General features: G+C 39.7%; 2 protein-coding genes across 3 annotated transcripts in view; both read right to left on the bottom strand.

Moving 5' to 3' along the window:
* Positions 1-4,123: 4,123 nt before the first annotated feature.
* On the bottom strand, positions 4,124-8,740 carry LOC146649999 (E3 ubiquitin-protein ligase TRIM39-like). Its single transcript, XM_085387659.1, has 2 exons — positions 8,558-8,740; positions 4,124-6,651 (listed from the first exon to the last, which is right to left on the bottom strand). The coding sequence occupies exon 2, from the start codon at positions 6,647-6,649 to the stop codon at positions 4,790-4,792; it is 1,860 nt and encodes a 619-aa protein (XP_085243785.1). The 5' UTR covers positions 6,650-6,651; positions 8,558-8,740; the 3' UTR covers positions 4,124-4,789.
* Positions 8,741-11,221: 2,481 nt separating this feature from the next.
* LOC146649998 (ninjurin-2-like) overlaps positions 11,222-13,295 on the bottom strand; it is a 41,596-nt gene continuing 39,522 nt past the window's right edge. The window contains exon 4 of one of the 2 annotated variants that reach the window (XM_085387444.1): positions 11,222-11,660. In XM_085387444.1, coding sequence (XP_085243570.1) covers positions 11,497-11,660 — 164 coding nt within the window. In that variant the 3' untranslated portion in view covers positions 11,222-11,496. Of the gene's footprint in view, positions 11,661-11,896; positions 12,500-13,295 lie in introns of those variants that run through there. The other variant, XM_085387443.1, reaches the window with a different exon arrangement.

Below are 13,295 nucleotides of genomic sequence, written 5' to 3'. Positions count from 1 at the left end.
CCCCCTCCCCTTTCCACCTCTCCATCCCGCTCTCCCTCCCTCTCCCTCGTGCACGTCAAACCATCCTCATTAAAAGTCGCAATGACAAAACACCTCATGATTATTATCCATTTATCACGTGGTGATGTGTCACTTTTTTTTTTAAATCGCTGCTTTTTCATTTAAATATACCTGAGAATACTATATTTCCCGAATTTGCCGACAAATAGAAATTGGGTTTGATCCTATGAACCTATTGTGGTTTCCTTTAGTTCTGTCATCCATACACTGCTGTGCAAAAGTCTTGAGCCACCCCTCATTTCTATATATTCTGTTTCCAAGGAGCCAGACTTATTGTTTTTATTATTTCTTAAAGAGTGGCCTTGAGCAATAGTACTCCAGGCTTCTGAAGGTCAAAGTTTTTCTTTGGACATTGGCTCCATTTTCACTCATTTTTAGTCCAATCCCTTTACCTAATCATAGTCACAGGAATTTTGTTTTCTTTTCCTTTCTTTTTTAGACCTAATAAGGTCAGTGGTAAGCATAAAAACATAAAAAAAAAGCCACCTAACTCAAGGGATGAACCAGTGGTATGTCTACCACTTGTTTAGCTTGCATAAAATTTATTTATTTATTTTTGTGCCCACAAGGCTAGTCCCAAAAAGCTATTACCCAAAAATTTGAGATCCTTAAAAAAATCAAGCAAACTGTGTGGCAGACAAAAGAAGTTTCAGGCCTAATAAAAATTCTACAGCAGATTTCTCCTTAAGAAATATTAAAAAAGGGAAAAACAAGGAGAAAAGGATGAGGTATGCCAAAATACACAAGAAATGGACTGAAAATTACGGGATGATGAATCCAAACTTAAATTTTTTGGTTCAAATTGTAATCAACAAATACAGAGGAGGTAACGAGAGAAGTGCAACAGTGAGTGTCTACAGCAACCTGTAAACGACCTACTATCATGGACTGGGACACTTTTCAGCCAGCGGTGGTGTGGATCTCCCCGGGCCAAAGCTCGTTTAAAAGGATGATGGTAGGAGGGTGAACTGTCAGCTTGCACTTTTGGAAAGACACCATCAGTGATGAAACCTAAACCACATACTGCATCTATTTTGTGATAGATGGTTGAATAGTTCACGCTAGAAGAGTTTGGGTGCTGAGCTGGCCTGCCTGTAGGACACATTTGACATATCATGAAACAAAACATTAAAAAAATATGACAAAGAAGGACTGCTGAGCATTTAGAATCATATATCAGACAACAATGGGACAACGGTGCTCTCCCAACAGTCCAGCAGCTGATCTCTCAGATTTTCCCAGATGTTTAAAGACTGTTGTAAAATAAAGGGGGGATGCTGCATAGTGGTAAACATGTCCCTGTCCAAACCTTTTGGAAATGTGATTCTCCCAAAAATATTCCCCCGATTCATGTTTTCATGACGCTGGTGGAAAGTGCGGTCTAACACGTTAGTCCAGAATCTCATATAAGTGTTCAACTGGAGTGAGATCTGGTGACTGTGAAGGCCGTAGCGCATGAGTCATATCATAATCATCCTCAACAAATCAGCAGTGTTAATTTACACTCACTCTTCTCTCGATGGCCGCAAACCATGCCAACAGAGCCACCGGATCCTGTTGTTGTAGTGGTCAAGGGTTCAGGCTTGTCCTTTAATTTATCTTCTGTCCATGTGAACTTACTTACTCTTAAAAAACAGTAAAGCAAAATTTTATATGTTATTTGTCCGTACAGGTGTTTAATGTGACTTAAAAATAAATGTGGTATGATTAGTTAACTACCTAATACACTGACTCAAGGTGATCACCTGTTCTTTTGTTGACAGAACAAATAGCCCCTCTGACTTGTAAAACACAAATGTAACTAATGTTATTAGATGCTGCCCTGTATTGATGTTCTTTTCTGCAGGTAAAAAAACATCCCAAAACATAAATAATCTATATTAAGATGAGAAAAAAAGCTCGGCCATTAAAAGGACGGCACAAGGATTTATCTGAAGGAAGGCAATACCAGTAAAGTTAACCTTTATCCTATCAGTCACAGAGGATTTATAAAGTAAACCTTTGGCTATGTGATTTTCTTCCTCCACACTAATGGATCTTTATTGATTTTATCAGATGATGGATTTGAGGATGAGTACTATTTTAACTTGAATGTGAGAAGGCCGTTTGGATGAAAACCTTAGTTTCTTTAGATCAGTAATAGCCAGATTCATCATAAAAGTCTACAGTATTTTTATGTTTTAACAAAATTGTCATGGTCCTGGGTCGAGCGACCCAGTGTTTGAGTTTATGTATCTTTTGTATTTATTTGTGCCTTAGCTTAGTTCACCTAGTTAATTTCTAGATTACTGTGTAGTCCTGTTTCTTAGTTATGTCATCTCCCCTGTACTAAGTTTCCCTGGTTCATGCGTCATGTGTGGTTATGTTTGGTTCCTTGTCTAGTCTGTTATGTGTGTTAGGCCTGTTAAGTTGTGTTGTCGTGTCTAAGTCTGCATGTTTCCTGTTTTATTTTGAAAAGGGTCTTGTGTTCTGTGTTCATGTGGTTAGTTTTACTCTTGCCTGTGCATCATTATGTTTATCCTAGTCAGCTGTTTCCTCATGTGTCTCCACTTCCCCTGATCACCTCATGTGTGTATTTAAGTCCTCTGTTTTCTGAATGTCATTGTCGGGGCGTCTGTTATCCCCACCATAGTCATAGAACTTCATAGTATTTGTTTCTTAGTGTTATTTAGTTTGCTTAGGGTTCCTTGTTTAACCCCTGCAATCATCCAAATAAAGGATCGCTTTCTGTTTAAACCTGCAACACCTCGTCCACATCTGCTTTTGGGTCCTGTTTCAAAAAACACACCGGCGCACCACGCCGTGACAAAAATTCTCAACAAAAAAATGTAGCTACGTCGGTCTTGCGTTATTCTTTATTCCATACCATATGACAGTCAGCACATTTGATTTGTAGTAAGATCAATTTTACTAATTTATTTCTGTGCTTTTACTGAATGGGCCTGTCAGCTTTTTAGTGTGATGCTCGTAAGTTATACTTCAGATTTATGGCACTCCTGGAGGTAGCTGCTTGATGAGTAAATGACTGGAATACAGCATGCATACAGTATGTTTGCAGATTTCCCATAAGGTTATCCTCATCTTCTTGCTCTACATTCACTGGCCACTTCGTTAGATGCACCAGTTCAACTGCTTGCTAATTCAAATATCTAATCAGTCAATCACATTGGCAGCAAATCATTGAGGCTTTTAGACAAAGTTCAAACTAAGAATCAGGAAGACAAGTGATTTAAGCGACTTTGAATGTGGCATGGTTGTGGAAGTATTTCACAAACTGTTGATCTACTAGAAATTTTTAAACAACAATCTTTAAGGTTTTCAGAGATTGGTTCAAAAAGGAGAAAATATCAAGAGAGCAGAAGTCATTTAGGTAAAAATGCCTTGTAAATGCTGGAGGTCAAATGACAATGGCCAGATTGCTTCAGGCTAACATTACAAAAAAGGTGTGCAGAAGAGCATCTCCGAATGCTTGAAGAAGATGGGCTAAGGCAGCAGAAGGCCACACTGTTTGCCACTACTGTCAGCTCGGCATCTTGATTTCTGCTCTGACACTCACATGTTAGGGTCAGAATATGGACCAAAACCTCCGATTAAAGTTTCCAGCGCCTTTTTGAATGTATGCCACCAAGAATTAAGTCAGTTCTGCAGGCAAAAGGTGACCAGTCAGTGTATTGCATTATCTGTCTCTCTAATGCACTATTAACACCTGATCCTAAAGAAATATTTCCAACTAGATGCTAAGTAAGTACGCATGCACACAGACACACATTTACAGTGTCCCAGTTCCCTCGGCGCCAGTCAGTCAGACAACTAAGGTATAAATAGTCTGCTGGCTAAAGTTCCCCCTGAGAGAGGTGGACCAACACGGTTTTGTAAACTGTGTTTGCAAACTTCAACTGTGAGCATTTTTAAAGTTTTTTTTTTAACATTCTCCATGTGTTGGGCATTCATAAACAAGGCATAGGTGAATATAATCTGAAGTTACAGAAAACAAAGGTCCAGAAGAAATTTCTAAGATATACATTTTTAATAGCAGTATAACACAAGATACAAAACCCCCCCCCCAAAAACCCAGCTTGTCGTCAGATGATGGTTTTTGGCATTTTGTAAATCCATCTAGTCATTTTCATAAATGCTCTCAGCTGTAAAGGGAGAGGTTATACTTCAGAGAGGTCGTCAGTCCATCGGGAAACCCACACACTCACTGGAAGAACATGTAAACTCTGTACAGAAAACTCAGAACCTTCAGCTCTGCTTTTGGATGCACTGATGATAAGTTGAAAGAAAAGTAAAATTGTTGACTGAATTACACAAGACAGTAAAAATGTTGACAGTCAGTGATGTCAAAAGCAAAATTGTAGACAATGAGTCCAAAACTAACATGTGCATAAAATATGTATATAAGCATTTTTGACTATAAATGCAGTTAATTTCCCATGATGCCACCCTCAAGGCCCTTTATTTGTAAGGCAGCACATCAGCACAATGGCTAAACAATGGTGCTACCTACTGGCTAAATACAGGTAATGCAACCATTTATGTTTATAACTACTTTGTACATGAATCCGTCCTCCGTTACTATGTCATACTACTACGTCTGCTGCTTCTAAATTGTTATGAGGTCTTGGCTGCAGAACATGTTTAGCACTATGTATTCAAAAGCACGTAGCCTCTTCCTCAGTGATAACAACTTAATGACACGTGGCACTTTAAGTTGTGAGGTCCACAGTTAAGTTGTGATGGATATTTGGTTGGCAAAATTATTACCTATCGGAAAGATTCCAAAAATAGGATACAGCTTGCACCTGTTACTTAAAGGAAAGCCAAGCAGATAATACAGAAGAGCTTTTAATGTTGATGGTTTCTCAGTGAAGGTACATCCTGTGAAGGAGTACATCAGGGTTCTGGTATCCACGTCATAGAACGAGACCTCTCCTTTCTCGTAATCGACAAACACACCAACTGTTTTGGGTGTCTGTCTCACATGCAAAAGAAGAATCTCGGAATCACAGGCAAAATATTGCACATCCCATCCAGTGTACCGTGCGCTTAATGTCCAGGCTCCATCTTTGGGGGTGGGAGGAAAACCCATGTGCTTGTTCACAGACTCTTTGACCACTCCTAAAGTCCAGACTTTACTCTTGCTGACACAAACCTCATAGTAGAATCTGCCTGAGGAGAATCCTTCAGTCGCAAGGACATAGGGTTGATTTAAAAATGGTCGCTCAAAAAGAGGAGAGTAAGGCCGTAAACGTATATTAAGTGTTAGTTTTTTGCCACCCTCGTACACCTTGAGTATTGGATGGGCTACATGGGGATCAAAAGTTAGAGTCATCGAATTACACAGCTGGATCATCATTAGCTTGTCCCGAGGTGGTCTCCACTCCTCTTCAAAATCATATTCTCTTGATATCCCTTCTCCTTCAATAAAATTGTCTCTCATTAGTGGTTCTGCTGTAGCAGCCTGTTCAGCAGCATCACAGCCATCAGACGAATTGAGCTCATAAACAAGCATGCCCACTTCTTTACTGAGTATCTTTTCTATCTGAGCACTGTACTTCTTCACCATCCCCAAATATATCTGTTGACTCATTTTAGAAAGGCTGTCTGTAAAAGGAGGCACACCGTGGGACAGAGGTTTAAATACGTCCTTATTGAATGCAACGTAGTGGAGGGACGAGCAGCTGTGCAGGAAATGGAGATGGTCTTCTGTCTGTAAAAACTCTTCCAGTTCAGCTATCCCCCTTCTTAACTCATCTACTTCTTCTTCCAGCAGAGCTATGTGGGTTTCAGCTTGTGTTTCTACTGCTTTGTGCTTCTCTTGGATTAGCTTAATTAGCTCGTCCTGGTTTTTTAGCAGAGAGGCCACCAGAGCTCCTAAAACCACAGCAATATCTGCTACCTCTCGTTCTGATTCGTCCTTGTTTTGCCGAGCCGAGCGTTTGGCTTCCTTCACATGACTGGATTTGGTCTTTTCCATTGCTTTCATTTCTGATGTTAAGCTCTCAAGCCGGGCTTTCCCCTCTCTGAAAGCACGTTCGGAGGGGATGGTTACGTGTGTCACGTGGTCGTCTTTCAAGCACATGAAACAAATACACACCTGATCTGTGCAGCAGAAGAGCTCCAACATCTTGTCATGCTTCTGACACACCCTGCCCTTCAGGTTTGATACGGGGTCGATCAGCTTGTGCTTCTTTAGGCTTGCAACTCTCTGATGAGGCTCCAGGTCGGCCTGGCAATATGAGGTCAAACACACCAGGCACGTCTTGTGGGCCTTTCGCTTTGGTCCGATACAGACATCACAGGGCACCTCCCCCGGTTTAGCAAGAACCTCTCCATCCTTTACTCTCATGCTGTTGAAGCACTCCATCATATCTCTGAACTCTGTGTTGACCTGAAGCTGAGGTCTGCGGCGGAACCTCTTCTTGCAGAGGGGACATTGCGTTACATCACTGCTGTCCCAGTACTCTGTGATACAAGTCTTGCAGTAGTTGTGTCCACATGGAGTAGTGACAGGATCAGTAAATGTGTTAAGGCAGATTGAACAGAGGAACTGTTCCTCACACAGCAAGCTGCTGGCTGAGGCCATGACTAAAAAACAAACGAACAAAGAATGAAGACGACTTAGAATTTCAAATAGACAAAACATTAAATTGTATATAAAAAAGTGTCTTTCAAGGTAAAACTTATACATATATATGGCTAGCAACGCTGAGATTAATCTGTTTGACCTAATATTTTACTTTAGTGAAAACACAACTGAAAACAACATTCTGGATATCATATAATTATTTGGGTTTTTTTGTTAAATTCCTTATTTGTAAAAACAAAAATCAACAGGTCAGCTCTTCTACACTTTAGTAGTAACTTTAAACATTATAGCACCGTCTTATATAAAACCAAAACCAAAAAATTTAATTAAGACATTTACTGAATTACTACAATATGCTACATACACTCACCAGCCACTTCATTAGGGACACCCATTCAAACTGCTCATTAATGCAAATATCTGATCAGACAATCACATGGAGGAAGCTCAGTGCATTTAAGCATATCAACATGGTCAAGATGAGCTGCTGAAGTTCAAACTGAGCATCAGAATGAAAATTAAAGGTGATTTAAGTGACTTTGAATGTGGTATGGTTGTTTGTACCAGAAGGGTTGGTTTGAGTATTTTACAAACAGCTGATTTGCTGAGATTTTCCTGCACGACCATCTCTAGGGTTTACAGAGAATGGTCTGAAAAAGACGAAATATCCTGAGGAAGCCAGTTTTCTGGGTGATAATTCCTTGTTGATGCTATACAGTGGCTACACAGCCAAGGCACTTGGAAGAGCATCTTGAACCCTGTAGCAGATGGGCTACAGCAGCAGAAGACCATACTAGGCGTTACTCCCATTTACAAAGAATGGGAAACTGGGCTGCCATTCACATATGCTCATCAAAATTGAACAACAGAAGATTGGAAGATGTGTCTTGGTATATACAACATGAAGGCATGGATCCATGCTGTCTTGCATCAAGCTCAGGCTGATGATGGCTGGATAATGGTGTGGGGGATATTTTCTTGTCACACTTCGGGCACCTTAATGCCAACTGAGCATCATTTAAACGCCACAGCCTACCTGAGCATTGCTGCTAACCCAGCCCAGTAATGTGTAACTAATGTATTGGCCAGTGCATGTATAAGTGATACTTCTGGTATTATCAGATTGTAAATGTGGTTTGTTTTGTTTTGATATTTCATTTGAGAATTATCTCTGCTTAAAACAGGTTATTCATGGAAGAAAAAAGAGCTTGATGTGTAAGACATAAATAGAAATAGGGTCAAAGCCAGTAAACAAAGATGTTGTAAGTTGTAAGATATGCTTATATGCACATTCATTATTTCTCCACTGAAACTTTAAGAACAAAATCAAGGCAAGTAGCAACCTATTCTAGTCTATGCTGGCAAAATACGGAACTTATCCCATGGTGGAGATCCGGAAAGTCAAAGTTACATGTTATTAAAAGACAAACAGTTTTTAAAAAATAAGTTTGCTGCTCTTTGCCTATCGTACTAGCTTTAGCAAAGTGTTCTGCTTGTGACTTACTGCACACACACACACACATTCATAAAGCACAACCACAAAACCCTGAGATTTGTTGAAGTTGACTGACTTTGCGGATTAGCGTTTGGCACATCGCTAACACGAGGCTGTGTACGTCGAAAAGACGACGTTGTGTGGACGTTTGTTCACAACCATGACCTAACTATACTAGTTGCCAAAAAAAAAGAAGAAGAAGAGCATAAAAGAAATCTATATTTCTAACTTTATCAGAGACCGTCTAAGAGCTCAGCTCTACGCGGAAACAACGTCAAAGTCCGGGGATGGGTTCACATTTCTGCCGTCGTACCTCGCCCAGTTTTGACCGTATCACGTCGGCGTTTCAACTATCTTTGCGGAGTGTTTTAAAAGAAATTACACAAGATAAAAAAAATGTCAAAGCTTACCTGCCCAAATGTAGCGTTGAGGTTTAAAACAAAATGCAGCTTTTTCACATTAGGCGTGCAGTTTCATTTCCCATTTCATCATCCATCAGTTAATGCGCAGTCTCCGAAGGAAATAGGGTTGTTTTTTTTTAAAAAGAAAATTGTTTATTTATTTATTTTTGCATAACAACCCCTAATTTCTTTATATTTTACTTCTAAAGAGACAGACTTTCTTAGGAATTTTTTAAAAGTGGTCTTGAGCAATAGTTTTAAAATGTTTTTCAGTCCAGTCCTTGTGTTGAAGGGTTTTGTGTGTGTGCGTGTGTGTGTGTGTGTGTGTGTGTATGTGTGTGTGTGTGTGTGTGTGTGTGTTTTGTGTGTTTTGTTTTTCTTTGTTAAGCTAACACTGACATACGAGTAACTCAAGCATAAAAAATAAACCGAACTCCAGGGATAAACCAGTGCTGTGCCTACACATCCCTGGATTTAGTCTATTCTAATTCTTTTCTTTCTGATGTTACATTCTCAAGCCCGGCTTTCCTGTCTAGTGGGATAATTGCAGAGGGAAGACTTGTCACATCACTGCTGTGTCAGAACTCTGTGATACAAATCTTGTAGTTGTGTCCATATGGAGTATAGACAGGATCGTTGAAGTCATGCAGACAGATAAATCACAGGATGATTTTGGTTTTAAAAAACAAACATTTTAAAGCATGACTACATTTACATTGTAACTAACAGCATTAAAAAATGATATTCAGAAGGGGAAGATTTCAATAACGGTAGCACCTGCCAAAATTGCCAGAGCCAAGTTGACCACCTTCATCTGCTTTATTTGGCAAAGATAAAGATTTTATGCCGGATGCCTAGCACGGGTACAGTCAAATGAAAGAGGCATTCTTGTTGAACTGACCAACATAATTGTTTATAAGATGGTGTCACTGCAGATTCACACTTGAACTGACTAAAACAGTGATACAGCAAAAAATTCCTGTAGAAAATCACAAACTGAAATGATCAGACACTGCACACACTGTGTAAACTGTCAGCCTGACTGATCATCAAGTATTTTGAGATTGGTTGTTAATCTATAGGCTACAGACTTATGGTGCCAAAAACTAATTTCAGGTTTTTTATTTATTCTAAAAAAGTAAAGAGTATCGTTGACAGTTCTACTGGCTGCTCTCTTACCTCGATGAGGAGCACTGCCCTCAGTGGTTCCAGCAACTTGAGCCTTGCTTCTGTCACATTTTCCATATTTCTGTTCTCCACGACATCATTGGATGCCTTTGCACAGTGCAAACGTGCCCCCAAAGTTTTGCAATTCAGATATCAGGTACTTTAGAAAGCAGTTTTAGATAGCAATTGTCATTTTTCACCATCAGGGGTGACTTTGAGGCATTTTGCCTTATTACTCCTACAACATTTTCAATCATTTGAGTTGCTGGCACCATTGTGCTTTTTCCTGAGATGATACCTTTTTACATCATTAATCAGGCTTACATGCAAGTTGACTCCATTAGGGTGGACAGTCCTTACAGGGAGATAACAATGATCCAATAGCACCTGTGACTTCCCCTGAATCTGGGCCATTTCAAAATCAGTCCATATTCTCCCTTTCAATTTTCTTTTGATAGCCAGTAAATTAAACAGCCTTCTCTGAGAGTGAACCATCTTACTGTTGTTCTCCTTTTTGTGTACTGTACTCCCATTTCCACCACCTCCTGTCTCACTTTCTCATCTCATCTTCTGTCCATTACCAGCTCGGCTGAGCTGCAGCCAACTTCTGGAGAGTCTTGCAAATAATTAAATTTCTGGGGAATGATAGATGAGTTTAAAACCCTGTGGTCAACCTACCAAAGCAATGGACAATGCACAAAAGAGGTGAAGAAATGAGAGCAACTAGGGTGTAGTGGATGGTGATGACTGTTGGGGTGATTTGTGACAGAAGGATAGCAGCAAGAGTGAAAGGTAACTATTGTTTAGAGACAACGGGATTTACAAAAAGACAGGAGGTGGGGCTGGAGGTAGCAGAGTAGAAGATACATGGCCACTTTGGGAGTGACCAGGGTTGACAAAATTAGACATGAGTATATCAGAGGGACAGCTCAAGTTGAGCGGTCTGGACAAAAGGTAGAGATGGTTTGGAAATGTGCAGAGGAGATATCTTTGCTATATTAGGCAAAGGATCTTTAACATGGAGCTGCCAGGCAGGAGAAAAAGGAATACCATAGAGAAAATTCATAGATGTGGTGAAAGGGATGCAAAAAGCTGATAGAGAGAGGAGTGTGCAAGGCATAGGGTAATATGGAAGCAGATGATCTGCTCCTAAAGGGAAGAACTGAAACAAGAAGAATAAGGGCAAGAAGAAGATAGCTTCCGGTCACCTTTTCCTGGAAAAAGTTACTAAAACCAAGAAACACCTGCCGTGCTAGTATTGCACACATATAATCAGACTTTATTATCTTCTTAAGAAAGCTCCATAAACCTGTTTTACATATCTGATAACATCTGGAAATATATTCCCTTGTCCATTTCCCCCGTCTGGTCACTAGCTGGCCCCATTAGATGAAGGCATTGTGGAAAAAAAGAGCCCAAACAGTAAATTAGAGCTTTTATTGCATTCAAATAAAGTGTGATCTTTAGTGTAAGTCACTGAGAGGGAAATTGTTTTCACATATTTTGATTTCACTGTTTAGAAACATGACAAAGAAGAATGAGTCTTGTGTGTTCTGCTAGAGTTAGAGCTCAACAAACTGGGGACTATACATGTTACATGTAAGGAATGCATACAAATCTGTTAAAATGGATGTGTGCGCAGTCAGTTACCCATGAAATGCCCAAAACCTGCATGAAAAACTCTCTAGTATGAACAAACGTACATTTTAAGCTGTTGCAAGCATGCTTTTATGGTGGCGCAACTCTAAAAGTGCAATAGTTTACACATGTGCATGTGTATATCAGTGAATGCGCATCATAAGCCACGGGAAGTATCCAGTGCTCTTCATGGCAAAGGTACTGATGAACAAATTGATGCCTGAGGTGATGAAGACTATAATGGTGGTTATGTTGTTCAGGTAGTCCAGACGCTTTTGTAGAGTGGAATTGTTCAGGTTCCGACGGCCTGTGTCGCACACACACGCACACAAACACAATAGAGGAAAAACAGGCATGAGACCAGATGATGACACATTTCTTTTGACCAAAATGCCTTATATATATTTTTAATCTGCCAAAAGAATAGTATAGATGCAGGCCCAAAATAACAATGTTCAGTAAAAATACAATAAGCCAAGTATAGCTTTCTTTATAATCACTCGTTTTATTTAGCTTTTTATTCACAAAGATATTTATCCATTTCATTTTTTTTTTTCTATTTTTCTGATGTCAAAGATGTTTTAAAATAAGATGTATATTTAAAATCAAAACAAGCTTTACACTTTTACCGATTAGGCACATAAAAGAAGGGAAGAATACATGTAAAATGCACAGAAAAAGTAGAGACATCTACAATAAAAAAGTACAATATTTGCACAAGCATGTCATTGGAGCAAATAAAACCATGCATGTTTAAATGACAGCTGGTTAAAGTTAAAAATATTTTAGTTCGATTACAGTGTGAGAAATTTGACAAGTGTCTGAATAGGAATTAAGATGCAATGTTTGAACACATGGGATTGTTTTCCAACTTTGTCTTAGGCCAATGTGTCATGCTACTGCACAGATGAAATACTGCTGCAAAGCATGTTGGTGGGTCTGTGCATGACTTGGATATATTTTCATAGTTTTGTGTGTCTCAAAAGTGGAGTCGAGCCAACAGCCAGCGGAAGAATCCGGTCCTCTTGGAGCCGAAGAAGCTGATGAAGAAGTTAATCACTGTGGTGGCGAAGATGATGCCTGTAGCAACGTTGTTCAGGTAGTCGAGTCGTTTCTGATTGGACACCACGTTAAGGTCCCTGCGGGCTGCAACATGCACACACATGCACACAGACAGACACACAAACACACAATTTCAAACATTTCAAACACAACCACCACTCTCACAGTTAACCCATACATACAAACGTTCAGTAATCCAAACAACGGCAATATTGTTGGCTCATCACTCATGCTGCCCTCCATCCTCTTTGTAGTCTATGTGAGTTTGACTGGTTCAGATTTCACTGTAAAACATAAAAACTGAACAGGATTAAACCAAAGTTTGGATTGATGAGCAAGCTCTGTGTTGTGCCCATTGCAGAAACTGGCACTGTGACGCTAGCTCAAAAAGTACACCAGTCCTGTAAGACTTCCTTGTTAAAATGCCCAATGTACGTCCTGGTAACAAAATAATGTTTGGGCTCTACTGAGGTTTTGCATTGAACTTAACAGCAAACCATGTGATGTCATTTGTCTCCATTTTGAAAGTGTGACAAGGTAGGGTCGAATGAATAAGCTCTCAGTCACATAGTCTTAGAGAGCAGTCCGTGACTATCAGGAAATTATCGATCACAGGAAAAATGTAAAAAAAAGACTGGGCTTACAGAACCAGCTAGCTAGCCAAACTTGCTCACATTGGCTAGCATCTTAGTGCTCCACTTTCTCAACTTATTTTTGTCTAACAAATAAGTCACTTAGGTTTTTTACACCCACCTTTTATATATAGTCTGTGCAAGCAGCTTATTTTAATATATATACCATAAATCTGTGTGTTTTATAATGGTAAACCGCAAAGGATAGAGCTCAAAGATTGCGCAGGAGGGAAAAGTTAGCCCTGCTC

The sequence above is a fragment of the Rhamphochromis longiceps genome, linkage group LG17, assembly GCF_057381845.1.
Source record: "Rhamphochromis longiceps isolate RC_006_pf linkage group LG17, R_longiceps_female_GT1.1, whole genome shotgun sequence".
NCBI lineage: Eukaryota > Metazoa > Chordata > Actinopteri > Cichliformes > Cichlidae > Rhamphochromis > Rhamphochromis longiceps.
Note: the sequence above shows the minus strand (reverse complement) of the source record. Positions and strands in the feature narration are given on the sequence as shown.